We start from the raw sequence: 26,744 nt of genomic DNA on the forward strand, positions 1-26,744 counted from the left end.
AAGTGCGGAAGCGAGGGTCTTAAGTCTAAAAAGCCCGCGTTTGAGGTCCACAGACTCGGCGAAGGAGCGAGAACACTGCAGCCCCGACGGCCCGGAGCTGAGGCACCGCCGGCGGCGGTGCGCGCCCCGCGGAAGGAAGGCCCAGCGGGCGGGGCCGGCGGCTAACACTCAGGGACCGTCAAACCGCTCGATGGACAGGGGCGCTCCCGGCGCTCTCGGCCTCCGCCCTTCGAAATGCCGCCGGCTCCTGCGCGCGCTCCCACGGGCCCTTAGCCGGGCTTACAGTCCCAAGGGGAGCCGGGGACAAAACCTAAGCGGTACGAGCGTGCGGTGACAGTCCAGTGGCGGCGGTGACCTGGCGGCGCAGGCAGAAGTTAGACCGCTCCTCAGTCAAGGAGCGCCGCGTAATTCCCCTTGCAAAACTCAGAACTCTCGCGATAGGCGAGACTGGGATTCCCGGAAGTGATTCTCCGGAAGCAGTATGGTTGCTTCCCTGCCCTGGCCAGGCTCTGCCCGCTGAACCGCTGACAAGATGCAGTCAGATGATGTGAGTCTTTTTGCGCTGCCACCCGGGTTTTATGAAGTGTGTCTCGCTCGCTTTAGGAGACTCAGAAGCCACCTACTCAGCTGGCCCATTAGCGTAGGGTGGCTCCGGAAGCGAGGCTTCCAGAGCCCTGATTTCCGAGCGTGGGGCCCTCACGTGTCTACCCGGGCACTTCAGGGTTAAGGAGTCAGGAAACCGCCACCTCAACCCCCAGGGTCGGTGTACCCAGGCCTTGGTGACTAGCAAGGAAGGACTTTGTGTATGGTCCCCTGGGGACTCGGGAGGCGGCGGGGTAGGGGGTGGGTGGCGGCCTGGGGGACGGTACGGTGAAGTTTAGACACCAAATTTAAGCATCCTTTTCAACCATGTGCACGGTACTTTTCAACCTGCTTTTCCTGTGTTAGGTTTTTTTTACGTTTGCTCCACTCTCTGCCCACGTCAAAATTTTGGAAGCATCCTAGATTTATTCGTTTAGTTATTTGTATGAGATATATTCAAGCGCCTACGGTGTGCCAAGAGTAATTACTGGAGATTTGGTTGTTATTAAGCCAGGCAAAAGACCTCTATTTTACTGTAGCTCTGGCGGGGGAGACAGTAAACATGTGAACAAATTAAATACAGTTGAACCGTGTACTACTACTATGAAAGAAACATCGGGTTGATGCGGATAGGGCTGATTAGGGAAGGTTTCTCTGAATAGAAGGTATCTGAGGCGAGATCTAAAAGATGAGAAGGAACCGCCACTGGGGGCTGAGGGAAAAGCAATCAATCTGGGCAGTAAGAACAGTAAAATACAAAGATCTGGAGGTAAGAGAGAAGGAATGTGGTAAAGGACATTAGTGTGACTGTGTTATAGAAATCAAGGGAAGAAAGGTAGGGAGTGAAGTTGGGTATCTTTGCAGGACAAGATCATGTAGAGTCTTGGAGGAGGTGTTTTAAGGCTTTTTTAAATGAGAAGTGACATCTGATTTACGTTTGTGAAAATGTCTCTAGTTGTGTGAAAGGCTGTCTAAGGAGACAGCCATGATGAAAGTAGCTTCAACTAAGGTGGGAGTGGTCATGAAAAGAAATGGATGAATTAGAGATCTGTTTTATCATTGTAACCGGCAAGACTTGGTTATGGATGAAATGAAGAAGGGAAAAATCAAGGGATTTTTGGATTTGAACAAACCGTTCAGTGGTGGTTTTATTTATGGAGGTGGGGAAGACTAGGGAAGGAACCCAGTATTCTTTTGAGAGGTGTGGAATTGAGAGCTCCATTTGGACCTGTGAATGTGTTTGATGCCTTTTAGACATTCAAGTGGAGATGTCAAGTAAGCAGCTGCATGTATATACAAATCTGGTGCTCTGAAGAGAAGTTTGACCAGGAGATGACAGTTTGGGAGTCATCAACCTGGAGATGATATTTAAAGCCACAAACTAGAATTAGCTCCTACTTCTCCAGTTTCATTTCCTCTTACCTGTTTCCCACCATCCCCTGCCAAACACACATCCTGTAATATTCCAAAAATGTTGTTCCATTCTTTAATGCTTATTTGTGTTTTTCCCTTTAACTACTTCAGAGCCTTTCCCACTTCATCCAGGCAGCTCACTCAAAGGCTCTCATGCTGTTACACACCTCTACTGTGGCATTTAGATTGCTGCTTTGTGATGCTTTGTTTACATCTCTTTTTCTGTAGCTAGAAAGAAAAAGCTTTTTAAGGATTGTACCATCCTTCATTCAGCACGTGCCTGAGTGCCTCCTGTGTGTCAGGACTTTGAAATGTCAGTGTCTTACATAAGTATTAAGTGTACAATAAATGCTGAATGAATATAGAGCATATGAGTTAGTGGAGGATAGCAACAGAGGATCTTCCTTGTCAATGAGATAAAATCATGGTATGTGTGGTACGTATATCCAAAAATCTAGTAGTGTGTGACAACGATGCATAATGAACACATTAAGTTAAAAAAAAAAAAAAGTCACTACTATATATATAATCTCATATTGTTTAAAATATACATGTAGGCATGCTAGTTGGTATAATATACAAATTAAAATACTACGAAATTGGGGCTTCCCTGGTGGCGCAGTGGTTGAGAATCTGCCTGCTAATGCAGGGGACACAGGTTCGAGCCCTAGTCTGGGAAGATCCCACATCCCGCAGAGCAACTAGGCCCGTGAGCCACAACTACTGAGCCTGCGCGTGTGGAGCCTGTGCTCCACAACAAGAGAGGCCGCGATAGTGAGAGGCCCACGTACCGCGATGAAGAGTGGCCCCCGCTTGCCACAACTAGAGAAAGCCCTCACACAGAAATGAAGACCCAACACAGCAAAAATAAATAAATAAACTAATAAACTCCTACCCCCAACATCTAAAAAAAAAAAAATACTACAAAATTTTATCTCTGGGCAGTAAGGTTATGGTTATCGCTAATTTGTATTTACTTTTCCTACAAGAATCTGTTATTTGTGTAAAAAAACAAATAAATCAGACTATTTTACAAAGCATTTCTTTGTCCTCTCATTCTTCAAAGACTCATTTCCTCAGTAAAGCAGGGTGCTGCCCTAGCGCATTGTTCTCTTGGATTAATATGGCATCTGCTAGGTAAGAGCAACTGAAATGGGTTTCTACTCTGTCTTGCAGGTTATCTGGGATACACTAGGAAACAAGCAATTTTGTTCCTTCAAAATAAGGTGAGTCTAGATTTTCAACTTGGATACAGATTCCGTCAGTTGCCCTCTTGGCATCCCATCTTATAATCTTTGCTCTTTTCCTCTCATTCTAGAACCAAGACTCAGAGTTTTTGCAGAAATGAATACAGCCTGACTGGACTGTGTAATCGGTCGTCCTGTCCCCTGGCAAACAGTCAGTATGCCACTATCAAAGAAGAGAAAGGTAACTCCTCGGTTTTAACTTCCAAGAGAAGTACTCAACAGCTTTTAAAAGGATATTTTTTAGTCTCTCCGTAAATAATAATAAAACTATTTATCCTGCAGGACAGTGCTACTTGTATATGAAGGTTATAGAACGAGCAGCTTTCCCTAGGCGTCTCTGGGAACGGGTAAGACTTAGGACATAAAATCATGACGACCATTGATCAAGAGCAAAAAGGCCACATGCTTTTCTCACTTCCTTGACCACGTCTACCTTAAATTCTTGGAGCCGTCCTTATTAGGCCCCGTAAGTGTCGTTAACAGCGAAGACTTAATATGACCCTTGCCCTTCAAGCTTCCTTTCTGTTTAACAGGTCCGGCTTCATAAAAACTATGAGAAAGCACTGGAGCAAATAGATGAAAATCTAATTTACTGGCCCCGTTTCATTCGACACAAATGTAAGCAGAGATTCACCAAGATCACCCAGTACCTAATTCGAATTAGAAAACTTACACTAAAGCGGCAGTGAGTATTGATCGTTCATTTATTTGTTTTTAGATTACCTTTCCATGCATCTTATTATGAAGCTGAGATATTGTGAAACCTCTAGTAATGTTTTCTGTTAAGTTCAACTTTGGGTAATTTTTTATGACTTGCTAAGCAGCAGTAGCTTTACCACAGATTAAAGTTGTGCCCTTTAATTTTGCAGGATTTTAAAAACAGTAGACTACAACTTGATTATCAGCTTCAGAAAATTGTCTTTTTAACCCTGAGGGAATCCTAAAATTAGGGAGTTGAAAATGATCTTAAAAATGTGAAATGGAGTGTAAGAACTTTACTGTGGGTTCATTGAAAACTTACTTTTTTAAGTGATATGAAATCCACAGAATTAATTGCATGCCGTCTTTAAGGAGTGATAGGCCCTAATTCATTGTGACCTGCAGAGAAAGCTAGAGATGTCAATCTTCTGTAGAAAATTATTTTTTCTTAGCTTGCGGAAGCATTAATCTTTAGCACTGTAAATGCCCTCAGAAGTTTCAGGATGCCTAAGGCATCCTGAAACAGCCATGTATATGAACAATGTCAAATATATGTAAAAATGCCTGACTTTTTATAGCATTAACTATCTAGAAAATTTTATGTAATCTTGCTATATTTAGCTGAGCACTACAAAATCAATTCCAATCCTTTTTTTTCTTTTTTTTTAAAGGAACGTGTAGAACATGTAATTGGGGTTTCTGATCATGTGTTTTATTTCCCATAGGAGGAAACTTGTTCCTTTGAGTAAGAAGGTGGAACGGAGGGAAAAAAGAAGAGAGGTAACTTATTCTGATAATCGTAGGTTCTGTATTTTCATTGAGGGTAGGGCTGTAGTCAGGTAGTCAGGTCTCATGAGAACGATTCAGTCACTGCTGTCTGTGAACCATTCGGGCCCTAGATTATGGACAACAGTATTAGTTGCATATGCTATCTGATATTCCATATCTGAAGATTATGACTTTCAGGGCAGGTTAAAATGTGGGTACTTTGGGGGTATGTGTAATGGAGAACAGAAAAAATACCTTAAATAGAGATCCACAACTCCTTGTCTGAAATTCTTGAGGTCACATTTAGAATTCTGGTATGTTGCCAATCTTATGTTTTACATATTACCCTCAGCCAGCTTTGAGCATTCTCATTAAACACACTAGTAGCTGTGCAGTGAAATATAACAATGTTTCACTAGATGAATCCACACTAGATGGAATTTAAAAAATGTTTTTTTAAGGAGCCTCATGTCAGTTCAGGTCATATTAGGCATCTAAACTGGGTTTTGGGGGTTCTGAAATTGCTGCTAAGGGATTAATAGGGATTAATTGGGATTATTGGTTTCTTTGAAGTAAACTTGTCAGCTTTGTTACTGAAGTAGTGAGCAGTGATGATAATATTTTGCTATCCACGGAGAATCTAGTCAGGAAATTCCAGCCTTTGTCATAGAGAGCAGTCTGCCAGTCCACCTCATGAGACCTCACTCAGGCTGAGTATTCTTATGCTTTTAAGACCCAGAAATTAGCTTTTCCTGACAAGTTCACATTTTCAGTAATTCTAGCTATTTGCTTTGCTTACCATTCTTCCACCAACAGACATTTACCTCATCATTTGTCATATCCTATCAAGGAATAGCTTTAATAATCTTGATGCTTTTGTTTCCATTAATCACATAGAGTTCTGTATCTCAAACCTGTTGTATCATTCGTCTCCAAACTTATTTTTTTGGTGCCGAAACCCAGGATTGAATCTCCAAACTTTTTTGATCACTCACCCCATCAATAAAATTTTTGAACATATGCTCCCCAATATATTACTTGTAAATGTTATTATACATGTATATTTGCACTAATAGGTGTATTATAAGTAAAAGTTTGTGATGTAGTGAAGTGAAGGTTTGGTTCTCAGCAGTGTAAATTTGCCTTTAAGGGCTGTTATAAGTGATAAGAAAGCTCAGAGACAGACAGAAAGGAGGGCCTTTTTTTTTTTTTTTTTTTTTTTGCGGTACGCAGGCCTCTCACTGCTGTGGCCTCTCCCATTGCGGAGCACAGGCTCCGGACACGCAGGCTCAGCGGCCATGGCTCACGGGCCCAGCCGCTCCGCGGCATGTGGGATCCTCCCGGACCGGGTCACGAACCCATGTCCCCCGCATCGGCAGGCAGACTCTCAACCACTGCGCCACCAGGGAAGCCCAGGAGGGCATTTTTGAGTGCCTGCATTTAGTACTTGCTGTTCATTTTTCATTCTCCACCACCAATTATGCAGACATTTTTGTTTAAATCTGGCTAGTGAGTTTTCATCCTCCCTGAGTCAAAACAGGCATTCTTGCAAACCTTTCAGAAGAAATTAAAATTTTCTATTTTTACCAAATAAGTTTGAAGCCCTCTGAAATAGATTTGGAAGATTTTTAAATGGGTTAGAAAATGGCGTTTCCAAATTTTTTAAGTGTGTGATTGCAGCTTTTATAGAAGACACGTTTTCAGCAATGTCACATATAGATGTAATCACTTTTTTAAATGTTCTAGCCACAGAACAAGGTTTTTTTGGAAAAACAATTCTTTCAAACTCACTGTTAAAATATTGCCTTTCCTTTGAAAGAACAGTGCGTGTATTTATTTTTTAAAACTTCTGCTACAGAGGCTTCCCTGGTGGCACAGTGGTTAAGAATCCGCCTGCCAATGCAGGGGACACGGGTTCGAACCCTGGTCTGGGAAGATCCCACATGTGGCGGAGGAACTAAGCCCGTGCGCCACAACTACTGAGCCTGTGCTCTAGAGCCTGCGAGCCACAATTACTGAAGCCCGTGCGCCTACAGCCCGTGCTCTGCAACAAGAGAAGCCACTGCAATGAGAAGCCCGCGCACTGCAATGAACAGTACCCCCCACTCACCACAACTAAAGAAGGCCCGCGTGTAGCAACGAAGACCCAACACAGCCAAAAATAAAAACAAACAAAAAACCTTCTGCTACATTACATACTGCTGACAGCCATCTGTCATCTTAGAAAAGGTTGACAAATCTGGAACATTTTTCTCTTTGTGAAAAATGCATGGTTCTTTAAGTTCTACAACTCTTTTTAAAGTACTAAATCATTAAATAACCAGCATACATCTTTAAAACTACTCCCTATCTTATTGCAAAGTATTCAATATCATCTGTAAATCCACTTAACCAAGCAAATAGCTATAGGCTGCAATGATCTGAATAAAGGAGTGAGGCCACCACTTTCAAACTCTTGTGCAGTATTTTTTCCCTTGGCATATCTTGCTCACTGTAATGTGACACACAACTATTTCCTTTATGGACAGAGTCAAGGCAGCTATGTGAGTGTGCATAAAAATGTGTAATAGTTAATATCTTAAGGAAAAAAATATACAAAAAAGTTTTGAGTATTTGCTACATCTCAGTGGATCACCCGAGGTGTGAGCACCCGCTTTAGAGAAAAATGTAGATCACAGTAACCTTCTAACTGCTCTGTGTGCTCCCAGTCTCCCTGCATTGTAATTGATCCTGTGCATTGTTCATCCTAACATAGCTTCAGTGTGTAACACTAACATTCGCTATGATTTTTACTCTCAAATTAATGCACAGTCTTTGGCAAGAAAGGCAGATTGAGGTTACATTTTTATGTTTTGTTTGTGTAAAGGTTGATACCATGTATCATTTCCTACAAAAGACCACTGAAGAGATTTTTTGATCTACTTTCTATCTATCACATGGAATCTAACACCGTTTTAGAAAGCGTAAATGGGTGAAGGTCTCTGTTTCCTTTTTGCAGCTTTTATGGAGTCTGCTTCAGGACTTCTAATTTTCTGAGACACTTAAATGTATGTAGACCTACTTGCTTTGTGTATCTGTCAAAGAATTTGTAGAATTTAATTTAGAAATCTATTCCTAAGGGACCTCCCTGGTGGCGCAGTGGTTAAGACTCCATGCTCCCAATGCAGGGGGCCCAGGTTTGATCCCTGGTCCAGGAACTAGATCCCACACGCATGCCACAACCATGGAGCCCACGAGCCACAACTAAGACCCGGTGCAACCAAATAAATAAATTTAAAAAAATAAAAATAAATGATCAAACTATTTTTAAAAATCTATTCATAAAACCATAGGAATTTTTTTAAAGATACATATGTCTGGTTGGACAGGCAGAAGTTCCTATTACAGTAAGAGGGAAAAGGGGATTACATCTTTCACATAAAAACTTGATTTCTCCCACTTCTACAGGCTGAAAAATGAATCTAATGAAGTAAATGGGTTTGCTCTTTTTCTCTTACAGGAAAAGGCATTAATAGCTGCTCAGCTGGACAACGCCATCGAAAAGGAATTGCTGGAGAGACTGAAACAAGATACGGTGAGAAAGCTAGGAACTTTGGGGTACAGATTTTATTTTTTAGGTGGTAATATGCTAGGAAATGTAGGAATAGTGGGAAATGTGTTTTATTTTTAAAGATGCTAGAAAGATCTTAACCTTGATTTTATTACTGGAATAAAATAGATATCATATAGGCCCTGGCTTCCTCATTTTAGTTTCCTGATCAAGCACATAAAATACTTTAGTTACTCTTGATACTTCAGTAGAGAGACCTTTCCTTTTTTGCCATTATTCCCAACTCCCCCTCCCAAACACAACAACTCCAGATCTCTCTATAAAAGCCGTACAGTTTCGATCCTCCTGCCTATTCATCCTAGACTTTTAAGGTTCTATAAAATGAATTTTTATTGTCTTTTGAAAAATTTATGTCATTTACAGAAAAAACATGAATAAAACTTACTTTTTCCTTACTATTTCCCCTTTATCAGCAAAATTGCATTTGTTCCAATCCATGGGTTTTATAGACTATTGAGTTTTAAGTGATCTGGTATCCATCCTTCATAGAAGGTGCCTGTTTGGTATTAATCGCTGATTATTTAAATGTCCAATATGGGTTTTTGAAAGACACTGCTGGCTCTAGGCCTGAAAATAATATAGTAATATTACTAATTACTCTTGTTGATCACTGAGGAAAATAATATACTTGTTGGACAGTGGACTTCAAGCATAAGATCCAAATGTGGTTAAAGCTGACCCACGTTTGTGTTCTTTAGTATGGCGACATCTACAACTTCCCCATCCATGCCTTCGACAAGGCCCTGGAACAGCAGGAGGCAGACAGTGGCTCTTCAGATGCTGAGGAAAAAGATGATGAAGACGATAAAGAAGTAAGCTTTGTGTTTTTGCTTTGTCAAGCAGTAACCTATGGGATGAGATCTTTTTTTTTTTTTTTTTTTTATTTATTTATTTATTTTTGGCTGTGTTGTGTCTTCGTTGCTGTGCACGGGCTTTCTCTAGTTGTGGTAAGTGGGTGGCTACTCTTTGTCGCGGTGTGCAGGCTTCTCATTGCGGTGGCTTCTCCCGTTGCGGAGCACGGGCCCTGGGATCACAGACTTCAGTAGTCGTGGCTTGCAGGCTCTAGAGCGTAGGCTCAGTAGTTGCAGCGCACGGGCCCAGCCACTCCGCTGCATGTAGGATCCTCTCAGACCAGGGCTCAAGCCCGTGTCCCCTGCATTGGCAGGCGGACTCTTAACCACTGCGCCACCAGCCCGATGAGATCTATTTTTACGTAATTGAGAGAGAATATCATTTTCATTTCCCTAACCAAAATAGATATTTGGTTATTTTTTCCTATCATTTTTGATTAATTTGGTTCAGTAGTGGCTGCTTTGTTCTCCAGGTTCAGCCAACAAACTATTTATGCATTGACAATTTGATCTTATTTATTAGCATTCTAAAATTTTTCCTGCAAGATGACAAATGAAGGGTCCTTATTAGCTGAGGGAATATAACATTAAGGAACCTACTGAAATTTACAAGGGGCTTAATTTTACTGTTAATATAGGGGAAGTACTTAAATGATAGTATTTTTAGGTAAAGGGCAAATTTAACAAGTAGATTCACAATAGACTCACACAGGTACACAGGTGTAACTTTTCCTAGTAGTAAACTATTTTTTAATATTTGAAATTAATACTTTTTGTTGAATGTGCAAAGAATTGTTTGCTCTTGTACTGTATATTGATCTTAACCATTTAAAATAAGGATGTTTTATCTCTAATGATTTAAATCAGGCATGAGAATTGATATCCCTGAAGTGTTTTAAATTCAGAAGTATTAAACTTGGAAATAAGTTGATTTTGCTTGCCTAGTAAGTAGACTCTCATTCTGTTTATGTTATTGATGCACTTATCAAAGAATACAACCAGATGTCTAAGCTGAATTTTCATTATGTATCTTGAACATAACAGTTGCATTTTATTTTAGGATGTGGGAAAAAGAGAGTTTGTGGAAGATGATGAAGTTGATGAGAGCGACATAAGTGATTTTGAGGTGAGGTTCATGGGTAAAAATCTGTCCTTTGGCTTCAGACAAAAAAGGGGGAGGGGAGTTCTGGTCACACAGAGCAGATAAATTCTCTAGTTTTAGTTCTAAATAGGCAGTTTGGGGAATGAATCTAGTGTCTTTCCTATTTTTTCCCCTCCCCATATTAGGACATGGATAAACTGGACGCCAGCGGTGATGAAGATGAGGATGATAAATCCTCCAGTGAGGAAGAAGAAGAGGTCGTTGACACTAAACACAAAGGCAAAGCACCCTTGAAAGGACCTTTGAGGAGGAAAAAAGCATATGTAGAGATAGAGTACGAGCTGGAGACAGAGCCCGAGGCCAAGGCCAAAACCACGTGATTTCCCTTCAGACGTTTATAAACAGGACTGGACATTTTGAACTTCTTCCCTTTTTTTTTATCTTAAACACATACACACTTCTGGGTTTTGCTCTTTATCTTGTTTTTAACACAATATTTGTGTTTTTAATATTTATGCTACTTCTGTGGGGCAAAAAATATGGGAGGGAGTGGAGAAAAGCCTAAATTGTGAACAGAGTATTTTTATAGCATTGTTACGTGTGCTGGAGTAACAGCTTGAGCCCAAGAAACGTAACAGATGAGTTTGTGGGTGTAAATATTTCTAAATGTTAAATGCTACCCACCCGTTTCCTTGGTATCCTCCCCCTGCATTCCTCCCCCTCCCCCCTTTATTTAGAAATGTCCAGACTTCAATTTTTTCATGTTTCTTTTCCCTGCTTCTATGGGAGTAAAAAGGAAAGAAGGAAAAAGAAGATCTAAATTATAATGTTTAATATAAATATACCTTTTTCCTGAAATGATTCCATTTAAAACAATTGGAACAGAAAGAAAATCTTTTCCTCTTCAGGAAAGTAATACAAGTCTTAAGTTGCATTGTAGGGAGCTCCTTCAGAAACCTGCTGCACTCTTCGGATATAGTTCCCCACCTTACTGTCTTCACAGCTTTGGGGAATTTTAGCCAGGAGACCCTGAAACATCAAACCAAACAGTGTTTGTTTTTTGTTTGTTTGTTTGTTTGATATGTGTTTTCCTTTTACCTTGGTGGTTCTTTCTTGGTACCATACTCAAAGAAGGAAGGACGGATGACACTAGGGCACAGTTCACAGAACAGGTGTAACTTTAGAAACGGAAATGTCCTACTGGAGCACAGAGGAAGTAGCTTACTACCAGTCAGGGTGAATCAAGATTAAATCTAGGGCTTGAAAAGTGCCCAAGATTAAAAAGCCAAGATGAAATAATTTGAATAAACCATGCTACCCCTAAATATTTTTAGGATATGAATTTCTTTTCATGCTGCCTTATAACTTTCAGTTGATTTCTAAATGGGGTAAGAAATGAGACAGTAATTTATAAATTATGTATACGTGGACACACAGCTATTGTATGCTATGGCTTTGAGAAGTTAACTTCTGTGGAATATGAGACCAAAGGAAGAATTCCCACGTGGATAAGTAAGCATGTGGAAAACACAGTTGCCTCTGAAAAACTGGAAACATTTCTGGTAACTGAATTGCTTACTCTACCTAAATTATTACTCCTTGGTGGTTTATAGCCCATTATTTCAACCTTTTTTTTTTTTTTTTTCATTCAGACCACTAGAACAGAACTTAAATTTCTCGATCGTGATCCTTTTGCCCATTCTCTGTCCTGGCTCCAGAAACATCCACTGATCCTCTTGCCTTTTGGTCTAAACAGTTCTGAATAGCTTTAAAGGAAGAATAAGGTATTAATCAAACTCCATTGAAGGCTAGAAGGCTCAGAGGTAGAGACTCGAACCCCCCACGTTCATTTACAGACTTGGTCAGGCACTTAAATGTAAATTAGAATCACAGGAATTACCTGAGGATGAAGAAGCCTATCAGAAACCAAGTCGCAGACTGTCCCTTACCTTCACCTGTCCTTCAGAGCAGCGGTCCAGGAGAATCAGGCAGTCTGTGGCCTCTTCTAACAAGGCACTCTTAACAGATTCGGGTGTGAGGCTTGAATCCCTTGCTACATCACATATCAGTTTCAAGAGAGCCTTCAGTAAGACCACAAGTCTACAGGGAACTCTGGAATCAAGAAGAAAAATGATGTTCAGACTCCGAATCAGGATATTAAAACTGAAAGAGACTTCAAAGGCCATCTAGTAGAAAACCCTCATTTCATAAATGAAGGAACTGAAGTCAAAATTTAAGACCACAGAGCTGGAAGCAGAACTAGAGACCAGACTCCAGATTTCTGAACTTTAAGGCCCTTAGTTTTTTCTACAGCATGCTGCCCATACACACTGACATTCTGGCCTGCCCAGGAATACCTAGTTTCCCTCCATAAGCATGGTCCTACCGTAAGCAAACAGCCCCTCCTGAAAAGGGAGAACTGACCTCCCTTACCAGGGGCCTATACTTTTGACCAGAGAACAGGAAATGGTCCATAGTTCTTTAGCTTTGATGCGGTCTTAGGCCTGGAGATTAAAAATACAGTGAGGGAAATAAGCTTGGCTTTTGAGACTTACGTGTCAATTTGAGTTTTCTGTCACTATATTTCTAGATCCTAGATTACCACCAGTTAGGCCCAGTCTATTTACTTCTACTTAGTGTTTCTAAAAGTTTGTATGATAATGATTACACAAAATTGTAAATGCACTTAATGCCACTGAATTGTACACTTTAAAATGGTAAATTTTATGTATTTTTTAACCACAATAAAAAAAAAACTAAAAAGCCTTAAGGAAGCTGAAAAATAATTTAACTTGTAGTGTGAAAATATAAATAAACTATACTTCTGGGCAGAAATGTGACTGGGAGAAGAAAAGTTTCCATCCCTCATCTTGATCTAAAAAACATTAAGTGCTTTCCTGTAACTTGTGTGCTGCTCAGCCCTCCACCTGTCATCACTCAACACACAATTTGCTGTTTCCCACTCCCCAGGCCCCGGCCCCTCCATAATTGACATTCATTTTCTGACCTCTACGTTTGCTTGCTGACCTCTTCTACTTGGACAGTATTAGTCTGATTCAATTTCATTCATGCATCTATTCCAGTCACTTTAAAAATATCTGTGTACTTAATACCAGGTTCTGAGTAAGTTCTGGAGTTCTCAGTGTACTAAAGTGGTCAGTCTTCCATCCTCCTGGAGCTTCTAGTTCAGTAGAGGAGAAAGACAGTAAGCAAATAAATGCAACCTCGTTACAAATGTGACTGTGGGGTACATTATGAGGAGATGAGAGAATACAGCTCAGAACAGAGACACCCACGTGTTGCTGAGGCACTGGACTCTCGCTGAATTAAACATTTCATGCAAGAGAGCCTTCTGCAGACCCAACATGTTTGGGTTCCAGCTTGCTGTTCGGGACACCTACCTCGAGCCAGAGTTGGAATGCTAAGCAAATATATCCCACATCAGTATTCTGATTACCACAGATGTTCAGTGATGTGCTATGAGTGCTCCATTCTCTATCAGATTTAAGAAACATTATGGTGAACAAAGTGAAGTACGTCTACTGTAGCACTGCTAAATGGCCTTTAAAATTCTAATATGCATTATAAATCCAGAGAAATGTACACCTGAAGGAACTGACTATATTATATCTTCAATGCCACTTTCACAGTTCAAAATCCAATTGGTATGGAAAAACAGGAGGTATTCAAATATATGGCACATCCTTAATACTTTGTACTGAATGTACACCTGGGCAAGTTCTGAAGGGAGTATTGGCTGAGTTTTGCCCCTCTTAGCACACCTGTCTGCTGGCTGTCATACCTGGGCCAAGTATACTGCATGAGAAGTTTTAGGGCTTCCAATATCTTCAATCTAGCCTCCTCCTCGGGTCCATCATAAACCTCCAGATAACCAATGATGACTCGATCCAGCCTCTTCAAGTGCCGGACAGTTAAGATCCCCAACCTAAAAATGACAGAGAAAATGTGACTCCAAAGAGTGAAGTTGAAGTTGAGTATGGCCACGCCCCGCTGCCCTGGGACTCGCCTCTTCACGAAAGCCGGTAGGTTTCTTGCATAAGTCCTGCGTAAGAGAAGGCGGTGCTCGGGCTCCATGTGCATCAGGATCAGCTGCAGGACCTCGTCACAGTGTGTGGTGGGTCGGGCTGCATCTCCCTTCCAGTGCAGGGCTTTCTCCAGGATGGGGAATAAATCCAGCAGACACAGGAGCACAGCCTAGGAGGAAGTAATAGAAAGGAACTGTAGTAAACGAATTTGTATTCACAACACTCAGATTTTTCTAGCAACTTCCACTAATCTACCATCCTTGGGGTCCATGTCATAGAATTCTAAAACAGTCTAGTAATAAGTTTAATGTATATTACTTTACATTTTCAAACTTTTTTTACATTCTTTTATCTCCATCGGACCGTCTCAAGTTAATACCTTCTCCTCAGGATGATTCTTTGCTAATCTATAAAATTGGAAGAATAGCAGAGCTAAGACTTTAATCCAAAACTTAGGAGTCTAAGTCTACTGTCAGTAAATTCCTGAGTCTAAGTGATATTTACAAGTATTTACAATAAAACCACTCCCAAACAGAATCTCAGATGATCCTATTCGTATCCACTTTGACAGCCCTATCTGAAATTTCAGTGTCTAGGCACTCCCTTTTAGCTCTCCTGGGATCTTTGTTTTTTCTTTTATGTCTTTTTTCCTTTTTCCTTTTTTTTTTTTTTTTCCTTAAATCACCATCTCAAGAGCCCTAACACCTTTCTGGCTGTTAGCACAGCCTGGGTTCTCAAAACCAAAAATAGTATTTAAAAAAGAAAGGGGACAGACAGAGGTGGGAGGAGGGAGACTAGGCATAAAATAAGAAACAAGGTAATTTCGACCTCTGATTTTATATAACTTGTTTCTTCTGTCTTCAGAATGTTCTCTGCACACCCCCCATAGTTGAAACTTTTTTTTTAACATCTTTACTGCAGTATAATTGCTTTATATTGTTGTGTTAGTTGCTGCTGTATAATAAAGTGAATCAGCTATATGTATAAATATATCCCCATATCCCCTCACTCTTGCGTCTCCCTCCCATCCTCCGTATCCCACCTCTCTAGGTGGTCACAAAGCACCGAGCTGATCTCCCTGTGCTATGCGGCTGCTTGCCACTAGCTATCTATTTTACATTTGGTAGTGTATATGTGTCCGTGCCAGTCTCTCACTTCATCTCAGCTTACCCTTCCCCCTCCCTGTGTCCTCAAGTCCATTCTATACGTCTGCGTCTTTATTGCTGTCCTGCCACTAGGTTCTTCAGAACCTTTTTTTTTTTTTAGATTCCATATATATGTGTTAGCATATGGTATTTGTTTCACTCTTTCTGACTTACTTCACTCTGTATGACAGACTCTAGGTCCATCCACCTCACTACAAAAAATTCAATTTAGTTTCTTTTTATGGCTGAGTAATATTCCATTGTATATATGTGCCACATCTTCTTTATCCATTCATCTGCTGATGGACACTTAAGTTGCTTCCATGTCCTGGCTATTGTAAATAGAGCTGCAATGAAATCGTGGTACATGACTCTTTTTGAATTATGGTTTTCTCAGGGTATATGCCCAGTAGTGGGATTGCTGGGTCATATGGTAGTTCTATTTTTAGTTTTTTAAGGAACGTCCACACTGTTCTCCATAGTGGCTGTATCAATTTACATTCCCACCAACAGTGCAAGAGGGTTCCCTTTTCTCCACATCCTCTCCAGCATTTATTGTTTGTAGGTTTTTTTATAATGGCCATTCTGACTGGTGTGAGGTGATACCTCATTGTGGTTTTGACTTGCATTTCTCTAATGATGAGTGATGTTGAGTACCCTTTCATGTGTTTGTTGGCAATCTGTATATCTTCTTTGGAAAAATGTCTATTTAGGTCTTCTGCCCATTTTGGATTGGGTTCTTTGTTCTTTGCATATTGAGCTGCATGAGCTGCTTGTATATTTTGGAGTTTAACCCTTTGGTAAGGATTAAATCCTTTTTCCCAGTTGCTTCATTTGAAAATATTTTTTCCCATCCTGAGGGTTGTCTTTTCATCTTCTTTATGGTTTCCTTTGCTGCGCAAAAGCTTTTAAGTTTCATTAGGTCCCACTTGTTTTTGTTTTTATTTCCATTTCACTAGGGTCAAAAAGGATCTTGCTGTGATTTATGTCATATAGAGTGTTCTGCCTATGGTTTCCTCTAAGAGTTTTAGTGTCTGGCCTTACCTTTAGGTCTTTAATCCATTTTGAGTTTATTTTTGTATATGGTGTTTGGGAGTGTTCTAATTTCATTCTTTTACAGTAGCTATCCAGTTTTCCCAGCACCACTTATTGAAGAGGCTGTCTTTTCTCCATTGTATATTCTTGCCTCCTTTATCAAACATAAGGTGACCATATGTGTGTGGGTTTATCTCTGGTCTTTCTATCCTGTTCCATTGATCTGTATTTCTGTTTTTGTGCCAGTACCATACTGTCTTGATTACTGCAGCTTTGTAGTATAGTCTGAAGTCTGGGAGCATGATTCCTCCAGCTCTGTTTTCTTTCTCAAGATTGCTTTGGCTATCCGGGGGCTTTTGTGTTTCCATACAAACTGTGAAATCTTTTGGTCTGTGAAAAATGCCATTGGTAGTTTAATAGGGATTGCATTGAATCTGTAGATTGCTTTGGGTAGTATAGTCATTTTCACAATGTTGATTGTTCCAATTCAAGAACATGGTATATCTCTCCATCTGTTTGTATCATCTTTAATTTCTTTCATCAGTGTCTTATAGTTTTCTGCATACAGGTCTTTTGTCTCCTTAGGTAGGTTTATTCCTAGATATTTTATTCTTTTTGTTGCAATGGTAAATGGGAGTGTTTCCTTAATTTCTCTTTCAAATTTTTCATCATTAGTGTATAGGAATGCAAGAGATTTCTGTGCATTGATTTTGTAACCTGCTACTTTACCACATTCATTATTAGCTCTAGTAGTTTTCTGGTAGCATCTTTAGGATCCTCTGTGTATAGTATCATGTCATCTGCAAACAGTGACAGTTTTACTTCTTTTCCGATTTGGATTCCTTCTATTTCTTTTTCTTCTCTGATTGCTGTGGTTAAAACTTCCAAAACTATGTTGAATAATAGTGGTGTGAGTGGATAACCTTGTCTTGTTCCTGATCTTAGAGGAAATGGTTTCAGTTTTTCACCATTGAGAACGATGTTGGCTGTGGGTTTGTCATATATGGCCTTTATTATGTTGAGGCTAGTTCCCTTGACACCTACTTTCTGGAGGGTTATCATAAATGGGAGTTGAATTTTGTCAAAAGCCTTTTCTGCATCTATTGAGATGATATGGTTTTTCTCCTTCAATTTGTCAATATGGTTTATCACATTGATTGATTTGCATGTATTGAAGAATCCTTGCATTCCTGGGATAAACCCCACTTGATCATGGTGTATGATCCTTTTTTTTAAATTTTTTTAATGATCCTTTTAATGTGTTGTTGGATTCTGTTTCCCACTATTTTGTTGAGGTTTTCTGCATCTATGTTCATCAGTGATATTGGCCTGTAATTTTCTTTTTTTGTGACATCTTTTCTGGTTTTGGTATCAGGATGATGGTGGCCTCGTAGAATAAGTTTGGGAGTGTTCCTCCCTCTGCTAAATTTTGGAAGAGTTTGAGAAGGATAAGTGTTAGCTCTTCTCTAAATGTTTGATAGAATTCGCCTGTGAAGCCATCTGGCCCTGGGCTTTTGTTTGTTGGAAGATTTTTAATCACAGTATCAATTTCAGTGCTTGTGATTGGTCTGTTTATATTTTCTGTTTCTTCCTGGTTCAGTCTCAGAAGGTTGTGCTTTTCTAAGAATTTGTCTATTTCTTCCAGGTTGTCATTTTATTGGCATACAGTTGCTTGTAGTATATCTCATGATCCTTTGTGTTTCTGCAGTGTCAGTTGTTACTTCTCCTTTTTCATTTCTAATTCTATTGATTTGAGTCTTCTCCCTTTTTTTCTTGATGAGTCTGGCTAATGGTTTATCAATTTTGTTTATCTTCTCAAAGAACCAGCTTTTAGTTTTATTGATCTTTGCTATCGTTTCCTGCATTTCTTTTTCATTTATTTCTGATCTGATCTTTACGATTTCTTTCCTTCTACTAACTTTGGGGTTTTTTTCTTCTTCTTTCTCTAACTGCTTTAGCTGTAAGGTTAGGTTGTTTGAGATTTTTCTTGTTTCTTGAGGTAGGACTGTATTGCTGTAAACTTCCCTCCTCAAACTGCTTTTGCTGCATCCCATAGGTTCTGAGTCATCGTGTTTTCATTGTCATTTGTTTCTAGGTATTTTTTGGCTTCCTCTTTGATTTCTTCAGTAAGCTCTTGGTTATTTAGTAATGTATTGTTTAGTTTCCATGTGTTTGTATTTTTTATAGATTTTTTCCTGTAATTGATATCTAGTCTCATAGCATTGTGGTCGGAAAAGATACTTGATACGATTTCGATTTTCATAAATTTACCAAGGCTTGATTTGTGACCCGAAATATGATCTATCGTGGAGAATGTTCCATGAGCACCTGAGAAGAAAATTTATTCTGTTGTTTTTGGATGGAATGTCCTACAAATATCAATTAAATCCATCTTACTTAACGTATCATTTAAAGCTTGTGTTTCCTTATTTATTTTCACTTTGGATGATCTGTCCATTGGTGAAAGTGGGGTGTTAAAGTCCCCTGCTATTATTGTGTTACTGTCGATTTCCCCTTTTATGGCTGTTAGCATTTGCCTTATGTATCGAGGTGCTCCTATGTTGGGTGCATAATACTTACAATTGTTATATCTTCTTCTGGGGTTGATCCCTTGATCATTATGTAGTGTCCTTCTTTGTCTCTTGTAATAATCTTTATTTTAAAGTCTATTTTGTCTGATATGAGAATTGCTACTCCAGCTTTCTTTTGATTTCCATTTGCATGGAATATCTTTTTCCATCCCCTCACTTTCAGTCTGTATGTGTCCCTAGGTCTGAAGTGGGTCTCTTGTAGACAGCATATATGTGGGTCTTGTTTTTTTATCCATTTAGCCAGTCTATGTCTTTTGGTTGGAGCATTTAATCCATATACATTTAAGGTAGTTATCAATATGTATGTTCCTATTACCATTTTCTTAATTGTTTTGGGTTTCTTATTGTAGGTCTTTTCCTTCTCTTGTGTTTCCTGCCTAGAGAAGTTTCTTTAGCATTTGTTGTAAAGCTGGTTTGGTGGTGCTGAATTCTCTTAGCTTTTGCTTGTCTGTAAAAGTTTTGATTTCTCCATCGAATCTGAATGAGATCCTTGCTGGGTAGAGTAATCTTGGTTGTAGGTTTTTCCCTTTCATCAGTTTAAATATGTCCTGCCACTCCCTTCTGGCTTGCAGTTTCTGCTGAAAGATCAGCTGTTAACCTTATGGGGATTCACTTTTATGTTATTTGTTGGTTTTCCCTTGCTGCTTTTAATATTTTTTCTTCGTATTTAAGTTTTGATAGTTTGATTAATACGTGTCTTGGCATGTTTCTCCTTGGGTTTATCCTGTATGGGACTCTCTGCAATTCCTGGACTTGACAGTCATTTCCTTTCCATATTAGGGAAGTTTTCAACTATAATCTCTTCAAATATTTTCTCGGTCCTTTTTTTTTTCTCTTCTTCTAGGACCCCTATAATTCGAACATTGGTGCATTTAATATTGTCCCAGAGGTCTCTGAGACTGTCCTCAATTCTTTTCATTCTGTTATCTTTATTCTGCTCTGCGGTAGTTATTTACACTATTTTATTTTCCAGGTCACTTATCCTTTCTTCTGCCTCAGTTATTCTGCTATTGATTCCTTCTAGAGAATTTTTTATTTCATTTATTGTGTTGTTCATCTCTGTTTGTTCTTTAGTTCTTCTAGGTCCTTATTAAATGTTTCTTGTATTTTCTCCATTCTGTTTCCAAGATTTTGGATCATCTTTACTCTGAATTCTTTTCAGGTAGACTGCCTATTTCCTCTTCATTTGTTTGGTCTGGTGGGTTTTTACCTTGCTCCTTCATCTGCTGTGTATTTCTCTGTCTTCTCATTTTGCTTAACTTACCGTGTTTGGGGTCTCCTTTTCGCAGGCTGCAGCTTCATAGTTCCCATTGTTTTTTGTGTCTGCCCCCAGTGGCTAAGGTTGGTTCAGTGGGTTGTGTAGGCTTTCTGGTGGAGGGGACTGGTGCCTGTGTTCTGGTGGATGAGGCTGAATCTTGTCTTTCTGGTGGACAGGACCGCATCTGGTGGTGTGTTTTGGGGTGTCTGTGAACTTAGTATGATTTTAGGCAGCCTCTCTGCTAATGGGTGCGGCTGTGTTCCTGTCTTGCTAGTTGTTTGGCATGGGATGTCCAGCACTGTAGCTTGCTAGTTGTTGAGTGGAGCTTGGTCTTAGTGTTGAGATGGAGATCTCTGGGAGAGCCCTCCCTGATTTATATTACATGGGGCCAGGAGGTCTCTGGTGGTCCAATGTCCTAAACTCGGCTCTCCCATCTCAGAGGCACAGGCCTGACACCCAGCCAGAGCACCAAGACCCTGTCAGCCACATGGCTCAGAAGAAAAGGGAGAAAAAAATAAAGAAAGAAGGAAAAATAAAATAAAATAATCAAAATTTTAAAAATTTGTAATTGTTTAAAAAAAAGAAAGAAGAGAGCAACCAAACTAAAAAACAAATCCACCAATGATAACAAGCATTAAAAACTATACAAAAGGGCTTCCCTGGTGGCGCAGTGGTTGAGAGTCCGCCTGCCAATGTAGGGGACACGGGTTCATGCCCCGGTCTGGGAAGATCCCACATGCCGCGGAGCGGCTGGGCCCGTGAGTCATGGCCACTGAGCCTGCATGTCCGGAGCCTGTGCTCCGCAACAGGAGAGGCCACAACAGTGAGAGGCCCACGTACCGCAAAAAAAAAAAGAAAAGAAAAAACAGACAGACAGAACCCTAGGATAAATAGTAAAAGCAAAGCTATACAGACAAAATCACACAGAGAAGCATATACATGCACAGTCACAAAAAGAGAAAAAGACAAAAAGTATACATATATGTATATATTAAAAAAAAAAAGGAAGAGAGTAACCAAATCAATAAACAAATCTACCAACGATAATAAACTCTAAATACTAAACTAAGATAAACATAAAACCAGAGACAAATTAGATGCAGAAAGCAAACCCCAAGTCTACAGTTGCTCCCAAAGTCCACCACCTCAATTTTGGGATGATTTGCTGTCTATTCAGGTATTCCACAGATGCAGGGTACTTCAAGTTGACTATGGAGATTTAATCCACTGCTCCTGAGGCTGCTGGGAGATTTCCCTTTCTCTTCTTTGTTCGCACAGCTCCCGGGGGCTCAGGTTTGGATTTGGCCCCGCCTCTGCGTGTAGGTCACCTGTTGGCATCTGTTCTTCGCTCAGACAGTACGGGGTTAAAGGAACAGCTGATTTGGGGGTTCTGTCTCACTCAGGCCAGGGGGAGGGAGGGGTACGGATGCGGGGTGAACCTGCGGCAGCAGAGGCCAGCATGACGTTGCAACAGCCTGGGGCACGCTGTGTGTTCTCCCAGGAAGGTTGTCCCCGGATCACGGGACCCTGGCAGTGGCAGGCTGCACAGGCTCCTGGGAGGGGAGGTGTGGATAGTGACCTGTGCTTGCACACTGGTTTCTTGGTGGCTGCAGCAGCAGCCTTAGCGTCTCATGCCGTGTCTGGGGTCCGCGCTGATAGCCGCGGCTTGCACCCGTCCCTGGAGCTCGTTTAGGCGGTGCTCTGAATCCCTTCTCCTCACGCACCCCAAAACAATGGTCTCTTGCCTCTTAGGCAGGTCCAGACTTTTTCCCGGACTCCCTCCCGGCTAGCTGTGGTGCACTAGACCCTTCAGGCTGTGTTCACGCAGCCAACCCCAGTCCTCTCCCTCGACCAAAGCCCGAGCCTCAGCTCCCCGCCCCTGCCTGCCCCGCCGGGTGAGCAGACAAGCCTCTCGGGCTGGTGAGTGCCGGTCGGCACCGATCCTCTGTGCGGGAATCTCTCTGTTTTGCCCTCCGCACCCCTGTTGCTGCGCTCTCCTCCGTGGCTCTGAAGCATCCCCCCTCCACCACCCACAGTCTCCGCCCGCAAAGGGGCTTCCTACTGTGTGGAAACCTTTCCTCCTTCACAGCTCCCTCCCACTGGTGCAGGTCCCGTCCCTATTCTTTTGTCTCTTGTTTTTCTTTTTTCTTTTGCCCTACCCAGGTACATGGGGAGTTTCTTGCCTTTGGGGAGGTTTGAGGTCTTCTGCCAGTGTTCAGTAGGTGTTCTGTAGGAGTTGTTCCACATGTAGATGTATTTCTGATGTATCTGTGGGGAAGAAGGTGATCTCCACGTCTTACTCTTCCGCCAGCTTGAAGGTCTCTTCACAGCAGATGCTGTGCGCCGCAGCCTGCCCAGGACCCTATCATTTACGTCTGTCCTGGTGTGATTCCAAACACCACGCCTGAAACTCTTATTCATCCTTTATAAGCAAATATCACCTCCTTACCCAATCCTCTTAAAACCACCCCTATACCACCAAACCTCATTAGCTGCCCACTGTTCAACACCCACTGCACTTTACAGAAAACTTTTAATAGATTTATTACTCTGTACTGTATTTACATATACAATATATATATTTGCATAAATGTCTCTCCAAAGGATTTCTTAAAGTCAGAAACCCTGTCCGACTCATTCATTCTTGGAACCTACAATGGTTACTGGCACACAGTAGGTACTCAATGTCTACTGGATGAAAGAATAAATGACACAAAAAACCCAACATAAAAGGAGTTCCCAGAGTGTGTGTTGATATAAAAGCAGCCCAGAAGTAAAGACACTTAAAGTAATAAAAATGGAACATTTTTGGGAGTTCCCGGTCAGCCAAGTGGTTAGGACTCGGTGCTTCCACTGCAGGGGGCTTGGGTTCAATCCCTGGTTGGGGAACTAATATCCTGAAAGCTGTGTGGCCAAAAAGAGAAAATAAAGAAAAAGGAAAGCAAAAAAAGAACCCATCTCTCTTTTGCTCATAAATTGGTGAGACTAAAAAAACATTAAAAATAAAAAATAGAACTTTTTCAGACATAAAGCTGCCCCCAAGTGATATATAATTGACCCAGATGAAGATAAAACACTGGCTTTTCTGTGGAGACTCAGGAATGTGGATGTCTCTTGGTATTGAGACATTTTCTAGTCATTTGCTACCCCCATATTTTCAATTTGTCAGTGGCTCTCAGTTATCATCTTTACCTTCCTAGAAGAGTAAAATGTGTACCAAGTATTCTTATTCACATAGTGCCACCTTCTACTCAAATTTGAGAGCTCAGACTCAGAGTTATGAACAAATCTTACCATTACCTGAATGAGGTGGTGCTCCCGTGTGTACAGGTGGTTGAAAAGGGCATGGTATAGGACTTGGGCCCTGTTGTACTGCAGCAAATCAGCAGCTGGCTGCAATCAAACAAATTACCCAATTAAAAGCTTCCCAAGGTTGGCAAAATGTTGATAATTTTTGAGATTGAACATGGTACATGGGATTCATTATACCACTCTCTCTACTTCTGCGTATATTTTAAAAGCTCCATAATACACAGTTTAAAAATAAAAAAGCAGTTTCCTTGAGTAATAGATTGCACATTTGGGTATAATCCCTTTCAGCTTCTGAATTTTTTGTTCCTTGAAAGTCAGTTGTTAATGACTCAAAGTCTGGTTCTTCAGTCTGACGATGGTCTACGTTTCTTATATACATCACCTATAAGATACAACCTACTAGGTTGGCAGAGGAAAATACAGAGAGAAAAATATAAATTAGTGAATTGAGAGTCACATGACAGCATTAAAAGAAAGCCAGTTAATAAAAGATATAAACATGGGTAGCAGTAGAGCAGTGATGTCATGAACGAGGGATGGCCATGATGACTCAGCCTGCACCATCGGTACAGATGACAGAGAACGGAGGCCACTTACCACATTTAGCACAATGTGATGGAGGCAGTGGACACCCAGGATTTTGTTCTCGGTTTGATAGTCATCTGAGATGAGCAATGATGGGGGAAGTACCCTTTCCAGATGTTGGCTCAGCCAGGGTCGAGTGACCTTTTGCAGAGTCCATGAGAAAACATGTTTGGTGGCTGGGTTACTCTTCCAGGAGTCCCTAAATGGAAATGTGAAACCACATTAAGTGACATGGTGTCCAGTTCAAGCTAACTATATTTTCTTATACTTGAAAGAAAAATACATCCCACATAAGATAACTCAATGTTAACAACATACTTTTTAAAGATTTAGATCAAAATAACGTACAGAACTTACACTAAATACATTTATCACCCAGGGCTCTGGGTCTAAAGAATATCCGATGAAAAGTAGCCAGTTATAACCACAGCTATGTAAAGAATCTGTGGTGATGGTGGTGGTTACAGTGAGAAAGTGTTGAGAAGGGAGAGAGGAGGAAAGGAAATGTCTTCAGTATCACTATTATTATTATTATTACCACATGGGAGCAAATGAATCAATATTCAAACAGCAATTTATAGCTTATAAAGTGAGTTTACACACATTACTCAACCAATCTTCAAATACGGTGTAACAGGTAATGTTATCTTTATATTGCAAATAATGAAACTGGTCCTATTCAGAAGCAATAAAAAGAAGCAAGAGACATCCTCAAAACTAAGCCTTTTACCTCCACATTCCTGGTAAAAAGACAGTTATGTACTCACTTTTTTCTCATCGCTCCAGGGTCACAAACACAAATGTACAAAGTAGCAAGTGGAAACTCACAGAAAATACTTTAGCTAACAGCAATCTAAAGGACTTTCATTTTTTCATCCCAAACACGCTTCCATATCTAATAACTAGCGATGAGCTTCAAGATCCCTAAGTTTAAATTCAAACCATAAGTTTAAATCTTCTCGAAGTTTAAATCTTCTCCGAATCCCCAACCCCACCTAACTGAAGAAAGTTAAGTCTAAATAAATGGGACTGAACTTCCAATTTCAGGGCAGTTGTCAGGACTGGAAAAAGCACTAGAAAATCAAGTCTGAAGACCTGGGTTCTAATGTCGAACTTGCCACTACCGAGTTAACGTCATCACAATCACAACCGTTCTGGGCTTACAACACCTTTATGTCGCTGATGCAGAAACAAGACTCCTTTGGGCTCTAACCTTCTAAAACATTAGTCTGAAGCTTAAGTCGGTGGCCCTTACGGCAGGAGTACTCACTTATTCAAATCGGGTTTGAGAAGCCCCATGACCGCAGTAAATCTCCCTTTCTCATCTTCATTTTCTCCGTGGAGGAATCCAGCCACAGAACCACACTCAGTAACCTGAAGCAGTAAGGCGAGCACCTGTCCAGCGACGCCCTGAGATTTTGGGCTGGTCCATGGTTGCTCCAAGTTGTGTGTGATGGCAAAAATATAGATGGGTCCTGCCAAGTGACGGAGACCTGCCTTCCATGCAGGGCAAACCAAGGAATTCTTAGCGGTCTCAACTTTCCTCAACAGCTTAAGGAAGAGGAACCCAACTGCTGCCGCTTTCTCGGCCACTTCGGAGTGACGATCACCTCCCCCTTCCGGCCCCTCGGGAGGAGCTGCATACTTCCCCAGGGCTTTTGCCACCTGCCCCAGCATCTCGGGCATTCCACGGAGCGAGGTGTCACTCCCCGCAAATAACTGATCACATTCTTTGGCATCTAGTACAGCACTGAGGTCCCGAAGAGCTGCATTTCTGGCCTTGCCCCGTCGGGATTCCTGACCGGCAAACTGGTGCAAGATCTGGGAGAAGGCCTGTCCGAGGGCGGAGGAAGGCCACGGTCCAGGAAAGGAAGAGCCCTCCCGAGGTGGGGATTCCCGAGAGCCGTCAGGCTCCATGCCTCAGACCGAGGACGAGGATGGAGGCGAGCGGGGGTCCGCTAAAGAGGGAAGGAAAGATAACTCCGGGTCTGGGATTCTCTCAAAGAACAGAACTAAAATCAAATAAAACGGCGAGACGTCTTGGAGGACCGAGGGAGAGCCTAGCCCGCAGAAGAGTAAAGGTATAAAGGAAAAGATGCGGGAAAGGGGATTCTCTGAGAGTAACAGAAGCTCAGATTCCCAACAGTGGAAGGGAGAAATTACTCTTGCCTCTCTGAAGACTCAAAAAAAAAAAAAGAAAACAAAACAAAAATATCCTAAAGAGCCTGAGAAATAAATCTCTAAGGCGTGACACTAACAGGGCCACCGTTACCTTCAGCCCTTCCGGCACGCCTGCGCCTATCAGGATCCGACTTAGCAAACGTCGTTGCCGCAAAGCACAAGGCTAGCTTCCGCCATTACCGCGGCTACGCTCCGTCATTTCACGACGTACTACCGTAAAGCAATAGCGACCCGGGTTCAAGAGAGGGTGGAGCTATGGAGAGTATATTTGCATGGATAATAGCCGCATCGCTATTTGGTTTCTGTTTTCACTTACTGA

The 26,744-nt window shown here is 41.2% G+C and overlaps 2 protein-coding genes across 3 annotated transcripts; one reads left to right on the plus strand and one right to left on the minus strand.

Annotated features, from left to right (window-relative positions):
• Positions 1–425: 425 nt before the first annotated feature.
• Positions 426–13,042, plus strand: MAK16 (MAK16 homolog). Of its 2 annotated transcripts, XM_022571177.3 has the most exons (10): positions 426–547; positions 3,172–3,221; positions 3,314–3,423; positions 3,525–3,589; positions 3,776–3,927; positions 4,667–4,721; positions 8,209–8,283; positions 9,018–9,131; positions 10,231–10,296; positions 10,458–13,042. In XM_022571177.3, the coding sequence occupies exons 1-10, from the start codon at positions 533–535 to the stop codon at positions 10,650–10,652; spliced, it is 897 nt and encodes a 298-aa protein (XP_022426885.1). In that variant the 5' UTR covers positions 426–532; the 3' UTR covers positions 10,653–13,042. The 2 variants fall into 2 exon arrangements, with proteins under 2 accessions (XP_022426885.1, XP_089759879.1); XM_089903753.1 differs by lacking the exon at positions 426–547 and having other exon boundaries at positions 840–3,221.
• On the minus strand, positions 11,088–26,547 carry TTI2 (TELO2 interacting protein 2). The gene is made up of 7 exons (XM_022571166.3): positions 25,515–26,547; positions 24,257–24,443; positions 23,648–23,740; positions 14,300–14,487; positions 14,075–14,218; positions 12,222–12,384; positions 11,088–11,301 (listed from the first exon to the last, which is right to left on the minus strand). The coding sequence occupies exons 1-7, from the start codon at positions 26,159–26,161 to the stop codon at positions 11,197–11,199; spliced, it is 1,527 nt and encodes a 508-aa protein (XP_022426874.1). The 5' UTR covers positions 26,162–26,547; the 3' UTR covers positions 11,088–11,196.
• Positions 26,548–26,744: the final 197 nt, after the last annotated feature.

This window comes from Delphinapterus leucas, chromosome 21 (assembly GCF_059928025.1).
Source record: "Delphinapterus leucas isolate spDelLeu-1000000601 "Yukka" chromosome 21, BTC_Dleu_Yukka2, whole genome shotgun sequence".
In the NCBI taxonomy this organism is placed as follows: domain Eukaryota; kingdom Metazoa; phylum Chordata; class Mammalia; order Artiodactyla; family Monodontidae; genus Delphinapterus; species Delphinapterus leucas.